Source organism: Amblyomma mixtum, chromosome 9 (assembly GCF_055824585.1).
Source record: "Amblyomma mixtum isolate Tamu chromosome 9, ASM5582458v1, whole genome shotgun sequence".
In the NCBI taxonomy this organism is placed as follows: domain Eukaryota; kingdom Metazoa; phylum Arthropoda; class Arachnida; order Ixodida; family Ixodidae; genus Amblyomma; species Amblyomma mixtum.
This window is the reverse complement of record NC_143020.1, coordinates 93,744,485-93,769,488: the sequence shown is the minus strand read 5'-3', so window position 1 is coordinate 93,769,488 and position 25,004 is coordinate 93,744,485. Positions and strand designations below refer to the sequence as shown.

The following is a 25,004-nucleotide window of genomic DNA, read 5'->3' as shown; positions in this document are numbered from 1 at the left end:
GCGCAGTTGTGTTGAAAAGAGATTAGAATGTGAAAATTTACTAAGGCTTAATAGGTGTTAAAATCTAATACCAGGTACTGGCTCTTGAATAAAGAGAAACGATGCAGGGAAATGTAATATTCAGAAGGGTCCCTGGAAATTTAAAATACTTGATTCAGTTTTATGAAGCAGCCAAAAAATCCCTCCAAAGGCTTTGCCCTCATCCGTTGCTCATATAGGAAACTTTAAACACTTTTAGGGTGAGAGGGACTCCTCTTAATAGTGATTTTTTTTTCGGTGTCTAGAGAAGCTCGGCAGCGTCTAGTTCATGCCTGGTACCTACCAGTGGTTGTTTCCTCCGACGACTCTTTGCTGCCTTCAGTCGACGTTCTGCCGCCACCACCTGATCCGCCCCCAACGCCACCCGTGACCCTGATGCTCGGCCTGGTGGTAGTGCTACTGCTTGAAGTACCACCGCCTTCACCCTGGATCCTACCGAAATCCTGTGCTCCTTGTCCGCCGCCAATTCCGCCGCCGAAGCCGCCTCTTGATCCACCACCTAGTCCACCCCCTAATACATCGCCTGATGCGATGCCTAGTCCACCAGCTGTTCCATCCCCTGATCCTGCTTCTGATCCGCCATATGATACACCTCCTAATCCTTAACAGGAATAGGAAAAGAAAGTAAGCAGGTCAATACCTAAAGATACATGCATTGCTGATCGTGGCGCTAATTGGCGGGTAAAAATGCTCGTAGCAGTATTATATTGCACCCGTTCGCCTGGAGGACTGTGAAAATGTTTATCTAACTGGGTCGGTGGAACACCTCCTGTTTTCAGCCGGTGTAAGAGCAGCCAAAATAGGTACATCAAAACCTCTCCTGTTTCCCTTTCCCGGTGGTGCCCGCTCGCTAGCTCCTCCTATATTTGCTCAGATTGGTCGCCTGGTGTCCCGCCATCGTTAAGAAGCGCTCTGCCGTCCCGTAGCCTGAGTGACGTACCAAGAGGCTGCCGCCGGACGCACCACATCGCGGACGGCCGTTGAACGAGGTCTTAATGCATTTGCCATTGAAAAGTGGATGATCTGATAGGCATCGTAAATGCAAAAGTCCTTGGTCGAGGCATTTTGACTCTCCAATGTGTGCCCTTTGAGGTAACGTGTTTTGGATGCAGTAAAGGTATCGCTGTTACAGCATTAGCCAACTGACGGGCGACAAATCATAGAGCTTTCTTAGCTGGTGTGAACGCTTTCAAAAGATAAGTGTACTGTGGCCGCAGGTAGACAGTGCACTACTGTGGTGGTCAACACAGACCAACACAGTTCTCACTTCGAGTTAATGAACAGTTCGCTCTCACCCTACCACAATCTTGCCGTTCCAATTAGCTCAATTGGTAGAGTGACTGCTGCGGTGAAGCGGTGGTCCCGGGTTCGAACCCCGGACCACGATGAATTTTTCTTTAACTACGAAGTTTCTGAGAAAGCTGTATAGCTTTCCTTTGTAGCCGTATGGCGGTTCTCGGGTGGTTATTAGTAATTACTCCCTTATTAGTGCACTACTGTGTTTATATGATATATATTCTCAAAAGCATAGCGGTCGCAATTTTAACCTTAGGGTAGCTTTTGTACTGCACACTGAAAAAAATAAATAACTCGTGAATTTTTTAAAACTATGCAACAAAATATAATGCGAGGGTTTACATTTAATCCATGTTATGAAAAATAATTCGCTTTGCGTCCCCATAAAATGGCATACCACTGCATCGTCTGTCATGATCGATCGGGACGGAGTTAGCTGAAGGTCATAGCTAATTTTAAGCTGTATTACACACTCGTGGCAGCTTGAGAGAGCTAGCGGCAGCGCTTTATGTCGTCACCCTAAACGTTAAAGCTGTATCTAATTCCAAGGCTCATTATCAATATTCTTGCTATACTTAAGCATGGATCTTGTATTCTTGGCTACTTGGCATGCCTTGCTAACAGAAAGCTCACTAAGGCTTTAAATTGAACGTAGAGGTGGGAGGGCATTGAATATGTGCACCCGACGTATTCTTCAGCAGTACCAGTATTCTTTAGCAGACTCTGGCCATTGCGTGGAGCGGCGAAGCAAGTTAGAATAAGCGCATGTATTACACACAAGCTTGCTCTTGCTTTTTTCGCCGGATCTCGCCATGAGAAAGCGCTGACAAGCCTGCTGGTCGATTGACGAGTGATACAGTTAAAGAACTAAAGTTACGTGAATCACAAAAATGAACAAGGGAGGGGAAAACCTCAGGTTACTAGAGCCAACGTTTCGACAAGGGGACTTGTCTTCGTCTGGGCAAAGCGTTCATCATTGGCAGGGATTAAATAAGGCCTTCGCTCCGAGGAGGAAGGCCCCGGGGGTGGGGAAGGAAAGTGGTGTGAGAGGGGATGCGTGTCAGGAAGGGGAGGGAGGTGAACCTTGATTCGTTACGTGAAGTTACGTGAAGTAAGAAATACCCCACGAATAAAGCAAATAGCTTCAAGCGGTAACACTAAACATGCTTTGACAGAGGTAGAGGGAAACACAGCCAGCGAGGGCCTCGGCAGCATGGCAAGGTTAATATATTGTTTAAGAACACCTTCATTGATTTCCGAATCGCCTGTTGGCCCTGTTAACCAGTCCTCCATAAACCTGTGTTCTAACACATATTTGTAGAAGATGAACCATTTCGGGTCCGCTAATAGCAGTTACCCTTTCCGGAGGTGGCGGTGCGGGGATCGATGTAAATTGTATTGACCTCGGATGCTTCCTTACGTATGAAGTTGACACAGCGACTAGCTTTCCCGCGCGAAGTGCTCGTGATACTTCTCCAGAGCGGTACTAAATCGCTTTCGGGTTTTCCTTAGGAATATTTGCATTTGCTTACTTTTTCTTGTTCGTTTTTTGCAAGAGTTCTTTTTCGACCCATCCTTTTGCCTATTTTACAGCGCTCTTTGTCACTAGAAAAGTGCATTGCTTCCTGAACATTAGGTCTCACGTTTCAGGCAGCAGATGTCAATTAATAAAATGGTAAAGGAAGGAATCGGGAGATAAACAGTTGTAAAACGCAGTTCCTGGGCTTCATGTGGTTGTGTGAGAAAAGCCCAGTCGGCACATATAAGGAATTTACAAGTAAATAACAACCGATAGCAAAGCACAAGGTTGTCTCGAGAACGCACACTGCGTATAAACGGCACCAAAGCAGCACACGGAAACGCGCCAAACGCGCTCTCTGTGGCATGCATTTGGTGCACTGCACATTCAGTCGCATAGTAAAGGATGCAATATCATATGCGGCCTTACATTGAGCACAACGTTGCCCACAGTGGAGCACTAGTTACAGTGCGTGTCACTGGCCTGTCACTTGTCCACTTGTCTATATTTTGACACATCTTTCAGGGCTTGTTGAGAATCAGAAAGGGTTTTACAGCTTGATTATTGGTACATGAAAGCAGAAAGACAAATAGGACACGCCGCTGACTTTCAACTTAAGTGAAGACAGGTGAAACTAAGCTTAATATGTCCACTGTGGGCAGGGGGACGAGAGTCTGTGCGAGTAACGCATAATGTAGGACACAATACAAATAATGAAAAAGCCTGGTTAATGCAATTTGCATAGGACACATAATAAACTGCGAAAAAAAAAACAGGCAAAAATATATCGAGGATATAAGAAAGACTCAAGCCACATCAAGAACACAAAGATGCCAGCAGTTAACCTGGAGTATGTGGAATAGGAAAAATAAAAGGCTAAAACTAAGACTTCAACAATGTCAGTAACCATAGCAAATTGCGCACAGGAACGCGGCTAAACAGACTGAAGTGTTGTTTGATAAGTATTAGCAAAAAAAAGTTATGAAAGCGTCGGTACTAGTCACGTTGTGATAAGAACCTGTAGTGGCGAAAATGAAGTTATGGACTCAAACGTGAAGGATAGCATAGCTCAGGGGCACCTTTCTTTCTCTTGAGATACAGTGCTCACATGGTCGCTTTTTGCACTTGAACCTTGCACTTGCATTTGAGCAGGTGAGCTTTTTTTGTAGATCCTTGCTATATTTTTGGCTCATTTTTCTGGTGGTTAATGATTTCTTCCATCGAACTTAACTTATCAATGATTCTTCATTGTTTCTGTTCTGTTCTACATTATCTGTCATGCGTAAAGCCTGCCAGCACCACCGCCTACTGTGTTCATATTCTGCTTGTTTTCGCATGTCTCGATTAATATTTAAAGTCAGCCGTATGTCCTGTTTGCGTTTCAATGTCCGCGTCCCGAAGTTCAAGCTGCCCACCAAAAGGACGTCGACAGTAGAGAGAGAAGCCCGGGAAAATCTTCCCCGGAAAAAGATCCGCTATTTCAGTTTGGTCAAAAGTTTAAGGGACGCTCCAAACTGGAGTATATTTGTATTAAGGGATCAATTGCTCCTTTGCATTCACTCATGCGCATCCTTATGGCTACAAAGGAAATCTAAACAGCTCTCACAGAAACATCGTAGTTAAAGAAAAATTCTTCCTGGTCCGGTGTTCGAATCAGGACCACCACTTCACCAGAGCAATCGCTCTACTAACTGAGTAACCGGTACGACTAGCTTATGGTGGGCCTGAGTGGGCCTAAAATAGTTACGTGTAGGTGGTTAGACACAGAAAATAGACAGCAAGGTCCGCTGTACAAGAAATAAACCTAAGAACAATGTGCTACTGGGCATGTTACCTCCTCATTAGCGGTTTTTTGTTTCTTTGTTTATTTTATTTATTTACACAAACTGCAGCCCCGATGGGGCTATTGCAGGAGTGGGAGGAAGAAAAAAATTGAAAAGAAAAGGCGGAGAGGGATAACATATTCAGAAGTGAACATCATTAAAATACAGAACAGTAATTCAACAGACTAATTACAGATTTGCAACAACGTTGAAAAATAGGTTTGGTTCCGGGGAGCGTATATCACCGGGTAAAGAATTCCATCGTTCGATAACACGAGGAAAAAAACTAAATTTGAACATATCAGTGCTCGCGTGAATGGGTGTTATATTCAATGGGTGGTAGCTTCTTGTAAATAAAGATGTTGAAAGATGCAAATACTCACACAATAAAGCAAAGCGGGATGAATTAAAAATACCATGAAAATATTTTAAACACTCATTGTCGCGGCGAGCACAAAGGAGGGAAAGGCCTATGGCAGGAAGAGTGGATGAAGGTGAAAAAATTCGGTCATACCGTCGGCAAATAAACCGTACTGCTTTCCTTTGGACGGATTCCAGCTTACTGATATCGGACTGTTAATGAGGATTAAAGATTATTGACCCATACTCCTAAAGTGGTCGAATTAAAGCTTTGTAGGTTACCAATTTAGTTTCTTATGGGGCAACACAAAGTGTACGTTTTAGATACCCGAGCCTCCGCATTGCATTATTGCATCGCATTATTGTCGCTGTTGAAGCGCTCGTGTGAGATCCATTTGTTTCTGTTTGTACGCGTATTGCATTGCGCCTTCCGTGGCGTTACAGTTAGCAGTCCGACTAATCCAGAATCGCACACTTGTGATGTTTGAAGCGCCTTCATTGAAACCATCATCACCATCATCATCAGCCTGACTACGCCCACTGTAGGGCAAAGGCCTCTCCCATGTATCTTCAATTAACCCTGTCCTGTGCCAGTTGCGGCCACCGTATTCCCGCAGATTTCTAAATCTCAGCCGCCCACCTAACGTTCTGCCGCCCCCTGCTACGCTTGTCTTTTATTGGAATCCATTGAAACCAATCGTCCAAAAATAGTGTTGCTGTGTTCTGTATCACCATTTGCTGGCCAGCAGATCTAAGCCCACTGTCAACGCTTCTCGCATATACTCTTAAGAACCACTTCTGAATCACATGCTCCCATTGCTGCGGCAATTTAAAAAATTTGATTTTTGAGAAACAAAAATTCTAACAGTCCAGACTATATCGAATGTGCCGGGTTATCAGATACTGTTATGACGAGTGAATAACGTTGAAAGCTCGCCACTTGATCTGGTGCCGCTAGCTGTGCATCCAATTTATATGCTAACAAAGAAATGAGAGAAATTTTATACGTACCTTGGAGGTCTAAGCCATCTGAAATGTAATGAGGCGTTTAATAATTACCATTATGTTGAACTGTTTTGTCCGGCCAGAAAGCCCCCCTCTGCCCTCAAGGTTAAATCTCCCAAGCTGTTCGTTTGCCTTCATGGTTTATGTGCGACCAATTTACCGTGGTTGGAAATTACTTAAATCAGCTTTTAAAAATATGCAGTATTGTGTGCTATAGGAGGCACTCAGCTGTTTATTAATCTCCCTCTGATGATTCACGCTTATTGCTGTTCTGTGCAGTTCCACGTACGAGGTTAGGTAGTATAAGAACTTACGATAGCGCAATTATTTTACAGATTTGCCTTCACTATGTATTCCGTCCACATTTATGAGAAAAAAAAATATTGCATGAGGCGAATGCTTAGAGATGCTGAGCCAAAAAGTGGGCAGAGTGGTCATCAAACGTGTTGCAAAATTATGAGCGGATATATCCCGTCGCTGAAAAGAATGTTTCAATACGTCGCTTCTGACACACTGTTTCTAGCAGGTCAGGTTGACCTTTAGCTTTGTGAGAGTATCTAACACAAAGCCTACCCCAAAGATAAAAAAAAAAACAACTTAATCCAGGGCACTGCACATGTGCTCGCTGGTTTTATTAGATTTGTTAAAATTTAGGTCTTGCGAATGGTGAAAGCTGTAAAAGATTGTTTCCCTCTTGAATCTTAAAATTTGATTGCAACTCAGTACCTGGCGTCGAGTATTTTTCGTACCTGTGTCAACAAATTTGATATCTCGCAAATAAGAATGACTTGGCGTTTAGACATAACAGCACAAACACCAATATGATCTCTAGAACAAAAGATATTCCTGCCTTTACATTCCTGCCAAAAAATCTGGCTGGCTTTGCCGTTGATGGCGTAGGCTAGAGAACAGAGTACGGTTCGAAAAAGAGTTGTGCAGAAATTGTCAGATGTTTATACATTTCAAAAGAAAAGTACGCAATGAATGAAACACTCAAAATTATGAATAATGAAGCACTCGGGGGCATTTTCAAATGACTCTTACCAGGGCTAACCAGGGAAACACCGCCCACACGTAAGGACAGGTCTTCAGTAGGGGTTCCTTCTTGAGCTTTTAAGGGCCTTTGTCCCGATCCGAGGAACTCAAATCCCTCACTCGAAACTACGAAATAGAAGTTACGATAAACGAGACAAGTTTTAAATATGGCCTCGTCCTCACCGTAGATCACATTATGATACACATTGCCGTGCGTTACTGAATGGTCGTTTAATATTATCGAATAACCATAGAAGTTTGGCGTGGAAACAATGCCCGTGGCTGACCTTTTTGGTTCACACTTAAGGGAAGAAAAAGTAACACAAACTTAAGAAGTGTCAAAGCAAGAGGACGGGACGAGTGAAAACTTTGAATAGGTTCTGTCTGGGAGAACACATGTTTTATTAAACTTTTTTGTCCATGCGCAGCCGTTGTTGAAAGAACAAATCGCAACCATTTCGTGATTACTGCGACACATGTATAAAAGCTTTCCATCAAGACTAGCCTTTATAAACTTAGCGCTCTGCGTGTCCTCTCAAAGCAGTGTCTTTGAACTGAGGTCCTGTCTGTTTTCTTGGCGGGTAAAGTCGCTTACTCTCGGCACCCTGTTCGTGCTGTAATCACCATCATTGATTTGCTCATTGGTAAAGCAAAACGAAATTTTCATCTTTATCTTTTCACCTTGACCAGCAATTTAAATCTCTGTCAAAGCGCAGCAGTGATGAAGGACTCATGGCTTATCGTCGACGGGACCGCCCAACCTGATTTCAGTGGATTCTCTGGCAACCAACCCCCCCTCTCGTCTCTATGGCTCTGATCACACATTTTCACCTGCATCCTCTCCCAACACCTTCGCGCCTCCTCTTAACTGGAGGTGTAGCTAAAGGACTCCTCCGCAGCGGCTCCCAACATGCTCGGCCTAGTGCACCTCCCTTAAGAGCTGGACATGATGGATAACATGAAGCGTTAAAAAATGCCTACTTTTCAAGCTCTACTAGGGGTTTGTGTACAATAATCTTTTCTGCTACAAATAACACCACTTCCACTACTATTACTGGTACTATTGCACTCAAACATATCTATAACGAAAGGATCAGTATATCGAAAGAAAAACGATTCCTCCTCGGAACTCCCCAAATGCTCATGCATTTGATATCGCGCTTTTATGAAGTAAAACTTCGTTACAACTGGGATATAACAAACTTACATTGAACTCCACTGGACATTTTTCACGCTGCCATTGTCGATATGTAAGGGTGTAACTTCTTTGTGCGAATTCGATGTGGCCATATGAAATCACCTTGCATAACAAGCTCGCTTGAGCACCTACAAAGCATCCCCAAAACTCATCCCGTATCAAGCGGCGGTAAGCGTGGTTGGTGGCAGACGCTTCCTTCATCGAAAATTGGGTACGCGGCCCCGTAAGCGATACCAAGCTGCACGGTGCGTACGCTCTACAGTGCTATGCTGCGCCTGGAGAGTGTTGTGAAGGTCCTCCTGTGCTCCTCGCTGCACACGGTCTAAAGCAAGCATGCTTTGTTTTTCTGGTTTTATATAAGCAGTTTATTATGTGTTTTCGTAAAATTTTCTCACTGTTAAAAACATGTGATAGTGCACTTGCTGTGCTTAAGGGTACTGATATACCTGCAGTTTTACACGACCAAGGAGCTGAAAACGAAAGCGCCAAACCATTTCCGCTGACCAGAAGGCGGCCATCGGTATAGGTTTGAGCCTGACGTACGCGTTTTCCACAAGGCAATCACCTCGTGCAGTGAGCTGTGACCAGCGTGCTCCTTATCTGTGCGGGGAAGGCAACAAAGGAGGGTGGGGGGGGGGGGGGTGCACGTGACGAAACTGTCAGCGCGCGCTCTCTTTTACTGAAGCCAACGTCCGCTTTACCGACGAGACAACTGACCTATATATATGCTGAATAGGTATCTCTGTCTTCACCGCACTGTTACCCTGAGATCCGTTTTCAAGGCGCTGAAGCCCTCGCGGGCCCGGTAGAAGCGCGCACACACAAGCAAGGCTTACAGATTTGGTTAGTGTACGCGTACTCGGCAGTGTGATGGGCTCTTGTTGCGGGCACCGAAATCTTTTCCAATACATATAGGTGGCACAATATAAGCCAACTTTGTTGTCCTGACTATACGCGATTACTGGTAACCCAGTGAGCATACTAAATACAGTTGCAATCATGGTCACGTACTACTATAACGAAGAAATTTGTCCGACTTTGACAACGTTATAAGGAGGATCAACTGTAATGCTGCTGCTACTGATACTTCTACAACTACCACTACTTACACTACTACAAATTTTATTCCTTCTGCAAATACTGCTCCTACTACCCCTTCTAGTCTTTCTACTGCGACAGCTACTACTGCTACCCCAATACATTTTTATAAGGGGGCAGTAGCGGTCATACCTGTGATCATATGGTTTGTTGGGGTTTAACGTCCCAAAGCGACTCAGGCTATGAGAGAAGCCGTAGTGAAGGGCTCCGGAAATTTCGACCACCTGGGGTTCTTTAACGTGCACTGACATCGCACAGTACACGGGCCTCTAGAGTTTCGCCTCCATAAAAATTCAGCCGCCTCGGCCGGGATCGAACCCACGTCTTTCGGGTCAGCAGCCGAGCGCCGTAACCACTGAGCCACCGCGGCGGGTCTCTGGGATCATATCAATCTGGTAAAGCTCCAAGTCTGGCCATTAGTGAGTGCTGTGTTGTAAATGCGGACAAACACTACTATGATTTTATTTGGCAACGGTGACCCCGAATTGTCTGGGAATACAGTTTTTTGTTTCTTCAGTCGAAAACTCGTGGATGACAGTAAGGCATTCCGCATTACTTGGGAGACAGTGCTGGAAAGAAAGCTTGGCTAAAAGCCAATGAACACAGTGTTTAAGTGTCTGATGGAGGAAGGCTAGTTGGTTGTTTCTAACGTGTGGAGGCGTGCTGCCCACGTCTATATGACGAGTAGCTGAGAAAAAATGGTGGACACAGTAGAAGTTACCTCAGAGTACTGTCTACTTTTTGCCATGTTCACTTCTGTTTCTTTACACCCTAATCTCACTGGCACTAGTTTGTATGCTTCGCTATATCGCATTTCACAGCTGAGGAATTTTAAAGAGGTAAATTTTCTTGACGCTGATATGTGTACCTCAATGACCTCCTACCGGACTAGGACGAGCTAGTCTTGTCATAAGCCGACTGTCATTTCAGGCTCATGACGAGTTCAGCTCGTTGTGTGTTTTCAGGCGCTGTTTGTCCGGTTTAAGTAGGGCTCATGCCGGCATTTTTTTTTGGGTTTGCCGATAGATGACAGGATGGTTCTTAAAGGACAGTTTTGGTACTGTTTTCGAAAAAAAAAGGTCTTTGTGTAAAGGGGTTTAGTTACCCGCTTGTCCGACGGCAAATATTGCGCCGGGGACAGCGACTCGAGTGGGATTTCACCTCAAGAGAAATTTGCATGGCATCGTACTGCACTTAAAACGTCAGCACCTCTGTGTTACCATAAATGTACTTGGCCTTCTTTGTGTGAACCGCACGTATAAATTTGTTTACTACATTTAAAGCAGAGTTAGGCCGCACGTTTTATCTTGACTATACTTCGGGATACAAACATTGTAAAAATGAAACAAAAATATTGACACCCACACTTTAATTTACAAAACTCTGTCCAGTTTTTCTCAATCTCTGGTTTGTAACGTCAAAAATGCAAAAAAATTGGGAACCTACCCTTCACAGTTTTCGGACCGCAAACAGTCCTAACTTCGTTCAAAAAAGACCTGATAAACTGGTGTTGCCGCCCACATTTTCTATAAAGCCGCGAGCAACGGGCAAGCGACACAAAGGCTACGAGTCCATAGAGAAGTAGGCATCGCTAAATGGTGCATTCTAAAATTATTCACAGAATTATGCCTTTAGGCATAACGCTATCGTAATAACTTCTGGCTCTGCATCGAAGATAGCTAGCACGTACTGGATCCCGGTTTTACACTCAAATTTTTCGGTTATTGCCGTTAAGCAGCGTGATTTGTTCAACTGGAGGTGCAACAAGACATACTAACGAAAGGACACTTACCATTACCAAACTTAGCCAATATCAACAAGACCATCAAGGTGTGCGACTTAACCTCTTCCCTCATTTTCCCGCGCTTCATCCTTCCACATGCAAGAAGAAGCGTCCCAGTGCACTTCACGGCAGCAACAAGTTCAGCTCCTTTGTATTTCGCTCGCCAAACTTGTCATCTTGACGCAAGGCTTGCCGGTAGGCAGCCCTTCTACAATACTGCAAAGACGCCCATGGTCAAACAGATGCTCTGGCAGGCTATTGTCTTTGCCTTACTTTTAACTGGAAGGAAGAAAAAGGGCAACAGTTCGATAACCCGGGCCCTTCTGCTTCGCGATACTGCTCGCGATACTTCACGATACTCCCGATACAACGGTCATTTGTCTTTCGACGCTACTCTGAGAGGTCATGTACATGGCCTCCGGACGAGGAGAAATGGATCAATATGGAATATCCTTCCTTCAGCAGGACTGTAGTGACTCCTTTCTTTCGCCAGCAGTGACGTAATAGTTTTTCACTTGATATTTTTTCCTTTTTCTATGGTAGAAAGAAGGGGGTGGGGAGTTGAATGGTGAGCGACTTAAGAGGGATGGTGAAACAGTACTGCTCAATTTGCATTCAGTTAGCCAAAATATTGACGGGCAGCAGAAGAGACGATAAAATAGCTCGATTTATACAGTCCCCCTTAATAGCACTGTGGACATGAAGGAATCATACTTGCATACTTTATTTATTAATTGTCTTGCCTCAGAACCATAAGTGATACAAAATTTTCGGAGGGCACTTACGACTGCTTACGTGCTGTAAACCTAAACCCAGCGCAAAGCACTGACAGTTCAGTGCGGGGTGTGTTGTGCTGTGGTAATGGCGTAGTTTATAGCGATTTATGAGGCATATTTTCACAGTCAAAAAATGCATTAAAGAAAAAAAACTGTTATGGTGCAGTGCTCTAATGAGAAGGCAAGCGAAGCTGGTCTCTTCGAGCCGGCCTGCGTTCGAAACCCACTTCGAAATAATTATTCAATAAAGTTTATTTTTCTTTCTTTTCTGATAATGTAGGCACTGCCAAAGACTCATAAGGTGACGCGGGTGTCGGGTCCGTTTCTCATGGGCGGAACGCCGGGTTTTCTGATTGATCGACCATATAATGTTTTCGCATTAATATACGGCTATACATATATCTCGCTTTAGTGGATTAGCATCGCACGACCACTGCAATATCGGTTATGCAAAGAGTGAACAAGCTGGTATATTGAACATTCTTCATTTTTTAGGCTTTCTGAAAAACAATTGCAAACAAATATTACTTTATGTACTGGGAAAAGCAGCGTCTCTTAGAAATCACCTCATTCAGTGATAAGCTAGCCGAGATCCTCAAGAACGTGCAGCATCACTCTACGTGGGCTGGCTTATTGAATAGTATTTGTTCTGCTTTGCAGTCGTTTTGGATTGCAGTCTCTTGGAACACTGACTTACGCGCTTAAAATAGTTCTTATGCAAGCGGCCGCCATGTTTTTTCCTTTGTCTCCAGCGCAGTGCTGACTGATATGCTGTCATTGCACGTGCGTCATGGTTGTCATCGCTCTGCCGAGGAAAAAGAGGTCTTTGAGATGTTATTCTATTCCAGCATGCCGGCGTTTCAGGCCTGTAAGTTGCACACAATTACGCAAAAAACTAGCAAGCATGCACATGTTAATAAATGACGATATTGTCACGTAGTGGTGACTGCAGTATAGGAAAACAGCGAGAATCGCTTCTAAACGAAACTCTTTACTTGGACTGACTTGCGCCCGCAAAGAATTACTCGGCGGCGGCGTAGCAACAAGCGTGCTCGGCGGTCGTCGAACAGAATCCCCGCCGCTGTCGGCCATGCGCTTTTTAGAGCTGATGGCGAACTTTCGAGATAAAGCTTGGAAAGTTACTAGAACATTCTGACGCAAAGTAGAATCGGCTCCGCCTGGATGCGATTAATCGAGATAAATTTAGGCGCGTCTTGCTTCAACAACGAAGCGATAAAGCGGCGTGCCGGCAGCCTTGAAGCATGAACAAATAAACGCAACAAAAAACGCTACAAAGATTCGCGGCAATATCAAGGAGGTACCAAGAATATAAAATAAGCACCTTAGAATGTCTTCGCTGAAAGCATTCAAATGCAGAAGATTAAGGATATGCGTAGCAGTTACATGTTCTTATGTGAAGCTTGCTTTAGTTTCCAGGTGGATGGGATTGATGGAAGATAAGAGCGTCCTCTCGGAAACGGGGTGGTGACAGTTGCCACCATGCTTAGCTTTTTTTTTCTTTTTCGTTCATTTTTCCTTTGTATTTCCTTAGCGTTGTTATAAATCGGTCTGTAAATTCGCAATTTTCTTTACATACATTTTTAATCCTACACTTCTAACCCTATGTCACCTGTCTACTTCTAAGCCGCAGATCTTCCAATCGCTATTTGCTGACTTCCACCGCACATTCATTCACATGACCATACTAATCTCTAAACCCTACCGCCGCAAGGAGAGGGACTCTGCCTGCATCGACGCCAGGATGGATACCATAATATTCGAGTGTAAGTTGTTCACTTGTTTGTACAGATTTACCACACACTGTATATATGTAATCTTCTTGGTTATATTTCTTTCAGAGCGCAGCTCTTAAGCGCTCCTTCGTGGGTTGAGCCGCGTCGCCGTCGCCGTAACCGAGCATGCGATAGTACCGCCGCTCGCCCATAGATGGCGCCAAAGTGTGGTGGCGCGAAGCGTACCTAGGGTTTTAGGCGCGCCGTACGCGTCGTCATCAATTAACACTGCATGAGGCAACATTCTCACGCGCACCAACGCCGCTCCCTGCTCGCAGTGGCTCCACGCTCCGCTCCGTTGGCGGCCAGTGTTGTGAAACTGCTGAACGTGATACGTCGTCCGCGTAGGTCACGCCACTCATAAGCGTTATCTTCCTAGAATAAACCGTCTGCTTATATATTACATTAAAAAACAGTCTCAGCAAGTTTTCTGAAGAACGTGCGACGCAACCGGCTGAAATTCTCTGTCTGCCGCTGCTGCTAAACGAGCTGCCGAGCAAAGGCTCAGCACCACCGCCGCAAGAACCCTGATGTTCACGCTGCTGAAGCAGACAGAGCTGCGCTAAAATTTCGCATTATGGAGCATCGTAACCCTCCTTAGAGTTTTTTGTAGGTGCGTATTCTAAGACACCATGATCTAGCTTCAGAAAGTAGGGCACTACCTCTTGAGCACCATGGAACTATTCCTTCCTAACCTGCCTTTTCCAATTTCGAGATTGTTTGACACTCTCCCTCTTTTCTATTCAATTATTCCACCTTTTACCTTTGCGTTTTTTACATGTTGTGTACAAAAATATTCAAAAATTCTAAAATTTTATCTCTGCTAAAGTTTTAAAATGAACATGAAGCTAACTCCTCTTTTCTCTTGCAGCAGGGTGCTATCAAAAATGGCGGCAGGAAAACTTTATTTGAGCATTGTGCACGTGCAAGCTCTGAAATGAGGGTAAGAATGTGTTGTCCACGAGGAAAGACACTAATCGAAGATGTACACAGGTGTCCTATGTCAGCGCCGTGATTAATGCGCGAAATGCATTTTACGCTAACGTTCTCTCTTCCCCTCATCCGTTTTCTTCGTGTCTACTTCCCTCTTGCCAGCACAGTTCTGTGAATTCTGCATGGATGGGCTCCGATAAAAGAAATGACACTGCCGTCATTGTTGCCGCCCTTGTGTACATTACAATGTATAAATTGTATTACATACAAAAAAGCATAGGTAAGGTTATGTTACTCATATTACCTGGGATGATCTTCGAAGAAGGGAACTAGTATCGTCGATAAGTACAGGGTCACTAAGTATAAAACGGAACACGCGAGAATGTGGAAGCAGGACTTCAAGAAGCGCTGTCGCCGAAAGCCGCAGAAAATAGGGAGACCCAGAGCCATGCCCAGAAAGAAAAGCTGGCCAAGTTTACTGCGCATGCGAGTTTCCCGCAAATTCTGGCATGCTTTCGGCGGCAGCACTTTGCGAACAGTGGTGGCCACGCCCTCCCGTGTTCCCCTTCGTACTGCGCGACCTTGACATAGCTTTGTTTGGTAGCTATGGGAAGAGAAGTACTTCGAGAATAGTGAAAATGCTTCGTACTGTCAAAACATAATAACCTTCTCCGTTTCATGAAGTAGAGTAATGAAGGACTGGCAGGGTTTACCTTCAAGGTTTGCAACAAAGACGCCCAGTCAGTGTTCAACCAGTGTACTTCGTTCACGTTTTTTTTAACGCAATAGCATTAAAGGCATTGTCCACGAGAAAATCCGGTGTCGGCGTTGTCGGCGTTGTGACTGAAAAATCACGAGTATGCATCTGGCAGGCGGCCCCCATTGAGCAAGCAACCTTGGAGACAGGTGGGCCGCCTAGGTTACGTGACCTTCCGGCGTTATCACAACCTGTTCTCCGGATGGTGAGCAAACTGGCCACCATGGCAGGTGGCAGTTAAATTAAGGATTGGTCGCTCAGAAAGAGCAGCCTGGGTTGCACGAGACCCACAAGCCCTACCGCTAGGAGATCCTGCCATCGCAGGCAAGTGGCGCATGGCTTAACAGCTGCACCACTGCGCCAGGAGGGACATAGGAACTCCCAGGTATCTATTAACGTAAATTAAAGAGCATATATGAGGAGACGAGGAGGAGGAAAGACTTTAAGGAATACAGGGTAGGTCTGCCTGGTTGTTAGCCTAGCATGCTACTCTAGGTGAGGGTGAAAGATGAGAATATAAAAGAAGAAGAAGAGGTTGAAAAAAGCGGAAAAGGGAGGAAAGAAAGGGTGAGAGGTGAAAACAAGCATAGTCAGCGCTCACGCACTCACAAACACACTTGGTCATCAAAAGGTGTCCACGAAATTTGTGTTCCCAAGAAAAACAAGAGTGCTTTTGTCCCTCTCGCTGCCAAAGCCGCATCACTCCAGTGTCCAAGGATATGCTCCAGCTGCACGGAAACGTTCTGGCGGAGTCCTAAAGCACTTTGGGAATTATTGGGATTATGGGACTCAACCCATTACGCTATGGCATCATACCAGCATGCTACTCATACTAGCTTAAGTGTCCCCTCTAATTTTTTACATCTGTCCACTGGCACGCAGTGTTTGTCTATTGGTTTGTCTGAGTGTTTAAACGTCATCGGATATTGAGCGGCGGCATTCAGCTATGTCACTCAAATCTGCATAATTTTTATAACAAGGCTTTCCACGGGGAGGCGCAGTAATAACTGTTCACTGCATTCTGGAAAGTAGACATTTTTGTCATTGACTGCATCACACACTAGATCCAATGAGCCCGCACTGCAGGGGTTCTTTTTTTAATTAAGGAATAATCAAGGCTTGCATGGGCTTGTGTATGTGCGTTCTTGATTTCCGCACATGTGGACGGGAAGAAACTCTTCGCAGCTGGTTGGATGAGTCGGTGTTGTCCAGGGTTGGTCCAGGCGACTCTGACGTGCTGTATGAAAAGGGACAGAAAGAAAATTATTTCTTCATACAATGCTTTCAAGTATATGCAAGCCATATTTTCCATGAATAAGACATTAGCGCTTTTTAAAAACCAAATCGAATATGAATAGTGTAGGTTTGCTGTCGGATGAAATACGAATACCAAGTTCACTGCTGATATTGCTTTACTGGGTACTGTATGACTGAGAAAAGTATTTGACGTAAGACTGCCACTGATAGTAACCTATAGAGTGAACTCCAAAATCGTCTTCGGGCCGTCGTTATCAAGGGCTCGTAAGATTAGTACACTAATATTTTCATATCCTGTTACTCTGCAGTGTACTGAATATAAAAATGTATTGCCCTGAAATTTACGTTCCGTAGAATAATTCATTCTGTTTCCCAAATCGTCGTAATTGTTTATAAAGATCAAATTTGTGCACGTTTATAGTGAAGGAAGCGCAACCCGAGTCTATTCTTTTTATTTGTTTCAAGGGCTCATGCAACGTCCATCATCAATGAATAAAATATATGAAAAAAAAATTTTTGCGTAAAATGTAACAATAATTAGGGAGGATGGTTCCAATTCAAAATGTGCGGAGTTAGCAATTTGTTTTCGACTACCATGCACAGCAAACTCAGTGGAGCAAGATGCTGAGTGCCAGTATATGTGATCCTGGTGAATATAATTCTGTCAGGGTTTGCACCATATAATGCGCATATGTGAATGAAAGCACGTTAATTATACTAAGCATTTTCCCGAGCATTACTGGGCCACCATAAATAAAATATAATATTAGCACATCCTTGAAAGCGTTTCCTTGCATACGAGTGCTGCGTATAGTAGTGTAAAACTAATCGGCAACAAAGTATGTGTTATTTCAAATATTTGAAACAAAATGATTCATTTTATTTTTGCAGTTTGGGATTCGACAGTGGTTCGAAGGTTTTTTTTATTTGTGAAAAAATTACCGAATCGCTTTTACATCCTGTTTACAATCGGGTCAACTTGAGGTTTTCACATCTGCACCAACTCTGCCATTATTTTTTCCATTTTTTTTAAGAATGCCAATTTTTTTTTAATCAGAGTTGCGTTCACAGCCGTTTTTAACGCGCATCTGCAAGGTCTGTAAAAAAGTATATCGGCGGAAGTAATAGCGCAAAACCTCCTAAAGAGTGTCAGATCAGGCCCATTTATCATGACCTTCATGTGCAGTGATGTTAATAGCTTTCTAATTTACGCATGCACAAACACCACGTTTTCGAGCGGCGGAAAGATGTTCTGAATTATAATGAAGGCATCTTCAAAATTCTGAGCTCTTTTAAGTTATTAAAGTGGAAGTGTACGCTTACCGCCACTCATACTATTTAATCTCCCCAAACCAAAGATATGCGTTTAAAGTGATCATAGCGCAGTGTACTTTATTCAAGTGCTGCTTTTACGTACCGTAAATGCTTGATCATCAGAAGAACAAAGTGATGCAACCAACATGAATGCTTTTTGGGAGTCTACCCTTCGTCATGAAATTTACCGCCATACGATTTTGTTTTCGCGAGCCACCTCGTGAATTATGGCGCTGCTGCCTTCCAATACATATGACTAAAAACTTCTGCAAGTGTAGTTAATCTAAAAGCCCTTTTCTTCTTTTATCCTAAAATTGTTAAGTTTATTTAACACTTCTCTCGAAAAGAAAGCACTCTCCAACATATTTCCACGCCGCAAACCGACAGAGCCAAAGCGTTCGGTAATGGGTCTGATGCACAGTACTCACTCTGCCTCCTACCCTCCCTCAGCGAAAGGAGTGACCACCGTCATCCTAATCGTCATCTGCGACTATAATATTGTAGTAACCAGTGACGCCAAAGCTAGAGCCATCGCCGGAATCTTGCGTTGTCTTTTGGCCGCCCTCGCCTCCGCCGCCATCACCACGCCTTCTGCTGTGCCGCGAACGTTCTCCGCCTCCCCTCCCCCCGTCGTCTTCCTCCTCTTGCGTGGATGGCCTCTGTCTGCCAGAATCTTGACTCGGACGACGCCTGCGTGGACGTTCGTCGTCCTCACGACCCCTTCCACCTCCAGCCGGGCGGTTTCCTTGGTCTTCGCCGCTGCCATCCGCCACAATGAGTTTATGAAAACCAGTTACAGTCATGCCTTCATTACCTATAGGACCTGCCTTCTCAGGTGCCTCAGCGCTACTAGGAGGTCTACTACCCCTGGGACGCTCTCGCTCGGTGCCTTTATCTTCATCCTCAACCCTTTGGCGCCTCCTGCCACCAGAGCCGCGGCCGCGGCCACGACCCCTACCTCGCCTACGGCTTGAGCCTCCTTCGCCTCTGCGCCGATCGCTGGGAGGTGAACCTTCTTCCTCTTCGTCAAGGCCATCACGGCCGCGACCTCTGCCGCCCCTGCGGCCTCCCTCTTCGTCGCTGTCTTCATACCTTCTTCTAGAAGGCCGCCTACGACGTCCGCCTTCATCGGAAACACGCCTACGGGATCCGCGCCCATACCCGCCACCATCTTCTTCGTCTTCTTCTCTCCTTCGTGACCCGCGGCCACCACCTGGCCGACCGCGCCTATACCCACCACCTTCTTCGTCTTCTCCTCTCCTTCGTGAGCCTCGGCCAACACCAGCCGGACGACGGCTTGGTTCTTGAGCGGTGTCCTCGCCGCTGTCATCGGCTACAATGATATTATGATATCCAGTTACACCAAAACTACCGCCCTTGGTTGCTTCACGACGTACGCGTGCGTGTACCAAGGACTGAGCACTCTGTTTGTCCTCACTGCCTTCGTTGATTCCTGCATAGAAATTTAGAGAGAAAGATTGCATTTAGAGTAGAAGGCACTTATTCGAATGAGTGACACGTCTGGTTCAGAAACGTTGTAGCTACCATAGTTTAACTTTTGCTGCGAGCCGTAGTTGAACTGCTTTTCAATGCCATCAAGCATGTTCCGTCATGTTGCAGCGCATCAATTTAGTATCGTTTGTTAATACCCCCTGAACAACTATCCGTCATTCTGCAATGCATTGCAGCCCTCAAATACCTACGTTGCACTAAATTGTCTGAAGAGCTACTATAACACTGAGTTCCCTGTTGTCTACTATTATGATGAATCATTTAGAGAACGCGCCATTCCAAACATGCTCTCTTTATGATTTCTTCCCTGTAGTGCTTTGCTACACAGAACAAAACGCCGAACCAATACGTCTCTTCCTCGAGACAAGGTGAGCGAAAGATCTGGAAATTACAACGCGAGAAACATTAAATGCCACGTAACCGGTAGAGAACTTGCGTGCGTTGTATTTTTCAGTCCTCACAGAAGTGGGTTTCACCAGATATTGGCAGTAGCAATGAATGTTTCAACTGCCATACAGTATACCCTTTATTACTTTTTGTGGAAACTTTTTCATCACAGGAAAAAAACTTCATCATGGAGGAACAATTTTATGTTGCATGTTTTGCAAGTGATCTGCCCAACTTAGGTCTGCGTGGTGAGAATTAATGCTTTTTTATAATTTCTCTGTTGACCTGCTTTCCTTCGACGGTGGACGTGGGGTCAACGGACAGTGTCCCTTCATCTGTGGCCATTTGCCGATGACGTTATCGGCACCGCATGGTCCCGTTGCTAGGAGATTGTTGCGAGAGATCAATGCGTGCTCACTTTTGCTTCGCTTTTACAGGCTGAATAATTCTACCTGGAAAAGTTCTCAATTGCCTTATGTTAACTCCGGCAATAAGGCAGGGCGACAGGACACGACGGCCACTGGTACTCCGTGGCTTGCAGGTGCATCCTATATTTTCTTTTTCATGTATGCATGTGTGCTTTCGGTGAACACACTACAATTGCTTGGAAGTTGGGGCTAAATGGCAGCTGCAGCTGGGGATTCTGCGTTAAAGTAGCTCTTGAATTAATGAAATTCGCGGAAAGTTTTATTACACAGCATGCTAAACGCTACAATACTTTATAAAGTAGGCAGAAATTTGAACAATTCAACAGGTACACTCTGCGCAGCTATTAGAGGTATCGCACCACATTCTTTATTATTAAGAATGGTTTGAAGATAGCCACCTAATACTCCACGAGTACCTCAACATAATACTTCTGACACCACTCCTGAAGCCAAGCGGATAGAATCTGAGAAACGCTTCCAGTTTCCACGCCAGGCACCACGTGATGTATGGTGCTGAACATAAAAAATTACCACGCCGCGAATTCTGAATGTTTATTACTCTCGATTGATTTCTATGGCCATCAGAGCTAATTGTTTCAAGCACAGGAAACATTTCATAAATCAGATTCTGCAGCGCGTAGGACGAGTAGACCATAAAGATCATTATCTGCACGCACTGCTACACAGCACCCTTTAGGTTTCCCTCAATTACAAACGAAGATATTCCCTTTGAGTTACGGGATGTTCGCTACAGGCAGCCTACAGACCCCGCTAATGGGTGATGTCCAGGAAAGCTGGGCACAGTCTGCGCTTAGTACTTTGCTTAGGCAAAAAACGGCACCTTTATAGCGTTAAGGGTTTGGCTGGCATTCATAAATGTCGTTTCTTTTAAGAAACATATTCAGAATCGCTATCTGTGTCACCATTACCAACGCATTCTGGGGTGTATTTTAGGACAACACCACCATAACTTTTCGTCGAGCACTTTTATATTGACCTACAAAGACTTGTACTACAGGTCACTCGCGCGCTAGACTAAGCCTTCTGCTCTACAATGTAGCCCACCTGACGTCATCATCTTGAGTTTTCGTAGCCCAGACAATGGTTACGTAACACAACGTCCCTGTCATTTAAAGACATTTCTCTATCCATCTCCACGCAGAATTGTGAGCAACAGCTGAGCCATACAAGGTTAATGCCAGCGCCCCTTTCTAGCTTCACTTGGGCCACTGGAAAACACTTCGCACTTTCTTCAAATTACCGCCCCTTCACATCACACTACCTAGACCCGTCTAGACCTCATTTCTAATGTCCGGCCAGAAACACATCCAATTTCTTTACGAAACTGTACGCAGGTGACGACAACAACTTCCATCAATCACGGCGAAACTTCCTCGTGCAACTATCACCGTATGTGGTGGCTCATTCACGGCCACAGCGTTCACCTGCAAAATCCCAAGGTGACGAGTTAGAATCTCTCCGCGGCGATCACAGAGGCTTTGTGTGGCATCAACCGCTTACAGAGATATCAGGGCTTGTTTAAGGGCAAATGCAACAAATATGGTCGCCCATAAAAGACGTTTTTTTCAATAATTTGTCAGCAGAATGCTCTAAAAACAAGAAATGACATTCCTAACAGAAGTGAGTGCGTCAGGAAATGCTTGCGAAATTAACATATTTGAAACCAAATTGAGAACAAGTTTGCCATTAACTAGTGCCGGAAATTGCATAAAATGTACCAGCCGGCCCTCTAGTTGTGAGATTTGGGAGTCCCATAGATTCCCGTAGAAATCACTGTGAGACGGCACTCATTCCAGGCGTGTACTGTAAGGTTCGAGCGCCGATCGCAGGATTGTACCGCACTACGAACGAGTGTCCGTGAGCGGAGACTACCTTTTGTTTCCGTGCATTTGCTTCCGTCCTTCAGTCACCGAGGAGACAGCGGTGGGTGATAGCACAGCTTTTGAGAAAGCCCTCTTAATCGGTTGGAATCGCGAAAGACGAGGGCGAAGTTCGATTCATTTTAACCAATCCACGTACGGACCCGACCACAACGCCACGTGGTACAAAAGAGATCGCCATATACCGCACAACTTTCGCTGCTGGCCGTACGTCGGAAACGCATACAGTCTGAGCTTTCGTGTGTGGCGTGCGCATTCGTGCTTCCTACGCCTACACAGCGCTTGGGCATAATAATTTCGACAAAAATTTCGCAATACCTTTCCATAGTACCAAACTAAAACTGTCAAACCGTGTTTACCCATCAGCTTTTCAATCGACGCCGTCCGTAATGCATTCCTTCCGATTGGATCCCGCTTGACGAAGGGTCATGGTGGCCTGCACCTACATCATGTCCTGTAATTTGCCTAACTCCGTGGTGTGCCGTCATTTTCGTCTGTCGTCTCCTATACTGTTTTTTAAACACTTTTTAGAGCAGGTTACGGCCTACCACGACGTGAGGCAAATTTTCTGCGTCGCTTAAGGCCTACTGTCGCATTCACAAACCACATCTCTACTATGAGCGGCATGGCTGATAATCCTGCCTCTGACATCTGTGGCTGTAATGAGACCATTTCTCATACTCCTTCTGAATGTCCAGCGTAGATTTCTACAAGACATTCTCTATGCCTTGCGTTGGAACCCACCATTTCACGCCCGCTAACGGAGTTCCAGATTCTGGGACACTGGCGGCGGAGATCATCGGCAGTGAGGGCCTGCCGCGCCCTCCAGCGGCTCTGGCGAGAGTCGGACCTGCACGACGGGCTGTGACTTTGCCCAAGCCTTTTCGCCTTCTACTTTTTCGCATCTCTCCCTTTCCCCCTCTCCTTTATATCCCCTCATCCCTTTCCCCCAGTGCAGGGTAGCAAACTGTTTCCAGATACTGGTTAACCTCCACGCCTTTCCTCATCCCCTTCTTCCTCCTCCTTTTATAGCAGTACTCATTCTGCATTGTCACGGTTAGTTTGGTGACGTACACCACACGTTTCGAAGCATTCTAGCCAACGCATTTTTTTTGCAGGTGGCTTTTAGTAAACGCCAGGCACCCGAATTAACCCTGTAATTCCCGGCGTATCGCCACAATACGCCCTAAAATGTGAGTAGTCTTATTAATCTTTCCAAAAGTATACCGGTTGCTCACAACACTGTAGAAATGCACTTTCCAGCATAATAATTTTCAGTGTAAAATTGCTAAGCCTAACATATAAGGACATACCCCTAATCGCCGGATACAAAAGGTTTATTGCTTTTATCTAGCGGTTCCTCTGGCGGAGCCTTAGAGAGTTAATATGAATACTTTTCTAAGCCCTGCTTAATAATACGTGTGGCCTAACATCCCAAAGCAGCACATGGGGACTAGAAGAGGCGCTATTGCGCAGGGCTTCATTTTATTTTCGGTCACCTCGGGTGCTTTGCCGCACACTGAGATCTTACAGCTCACGGGCGGGTTTTCATTTCGCTTCCACCGAATGCGGCCGCTGGGGTGGGCGTCCGACCCCACAGCCTTGGACTAAGCAGCTAAGCGCCATAGCCACAGAGGCGAGGCGATGGGTACCCCTGCTTCATAACCAGCAGCTTTGTGTGGAAAGGATGTATGAACCATCAACAGGTATGACCTTAATAAAACATACAAGACTGTATTGACCTACGCGCGTTAGTACTGCGGTTGTCATATCTTTTTCTTCTTTGTATCAGTAATTTCAGGTCAACCGCCGAGATTTCCGTCATGTGTAGGACTGCAGCAAAATTTTTTCCATATAGAAATTGACCTGGTAGGAAAAACAGCAAATTCAATTATAAATTTATCTCAGCGTAGGCGACGTGCGGCTCCTAGGTTTTAAAAGATGGATCGCAGGAAAAAAGAAGTAACAGTAATTGATGGAATCATGCAGTTCAGTTACTGGTGAACACCCCTGATACTGGCAAGGACCGCAATAGGCACACGGGCAAAAAAAGCTTACCATGGCTGACGTTTGCGAGTGCAAGAAAAACCACAAGGATATTCAAATGGCCAAGCCTTGTCATCCTTCCCGACTGGAAGTTACCATGAGCCGAACGCACTGTCCGACTGTTTCTCTAAGACAGGCCGGAAAAATTTATTCGAACAGTTTCATCAAACTTGTCATGTCGATTCTATGGAAGTGCGCAAGCTAGAGCTCCACAATGGGCTAAAAGCTGGCCAGGGTCAAGCAGATGCACAGACTCGCTATTGTCTTTATCATATTCTTTTCGCGAAGAAAATACAATGAGAGGGAATTTGGAAGACGTCAATTCCGTGACCTCCATCATTCGAGACACGGCCGTCTCCCTCCATTGTCTCTATGCGAAATTCGGAAAAATGCTCTTTTACAAACCATTACTATGCAACTTGGCGGTACTTATCAATGTCCCCTTTAGCGTAGTAATGAGATAATGGGCGTCCGTGGTTTCTCTATCTGATTTTTAATTTTAGAGGAATGCTTTGCAACTGATCCAAATCAAGAATTAAACAAAAATTGCTGTTTTGTGTAGGCCATTTCAGTTTCAGACCTGAAGCCAAGTCAAATACAACACACAGTGCGGTGATTATGCGAACCGCTTTCTCTTTATGAATTTTCCGGTGCTACAATAGCAAGTTTGTCAAGAAAAGAATCAGACTTTCAGACTAACTGTTTTTTTTTTGTTGTTGTGAGAACGTTCGATCAACACAAGGG

The 25,004-nt window shown here is 45.0% G+C and overlaps 2 protein-coding genes across 2 annotated transcripts in view; both read right to left on the bottom strand.

The window, feature by feature from the left end:
* Positions 1-1,007, bottom strand: part of LOC149330173 (uncharacterized) — a 12,041-nt gene extending 11,034 nt beyond the window's left edge. Inside the window, exons 1-2 of the mRNA XM_089559385.1 lie at positions 980-1,007; positions 323-640 (exon numbers count right to left, since the gene is read on the bottom strand). Of these exons, the coding sequence (XP_089415511.1) occupies positions 323-640; positions 980-1,007 (346 nt within the window). The remainder of the gene's footprint in view (positions 1-322; positions 641-979) is intronic.
* A 17,452-nt stretch (positions 1,008-18,459) lies between these two features.
* LOC149330172 (uncharacterized) lies at positions 18,460-24,364 on the bottom strand. The gene is made up of 3 exons (XM_089559761.1): positions 24,273-24,364; positions 19,269-19,439; positions 18,460-19,199 (listed from the first exon to the last, which is right to left on the bottom strand). Exons 1-3 carry the CDS (start codon positions 24,334-24,336, stop codon positions 18,460-18,462), a joined length of 975 nt encoding a protein of 324 aa, XP_089415887.1. The 5' UTR covers positions 24,337-24,364.
* Between the last annotated feature and the right edge of the window lie 640 nt (positions 24,365-25,004).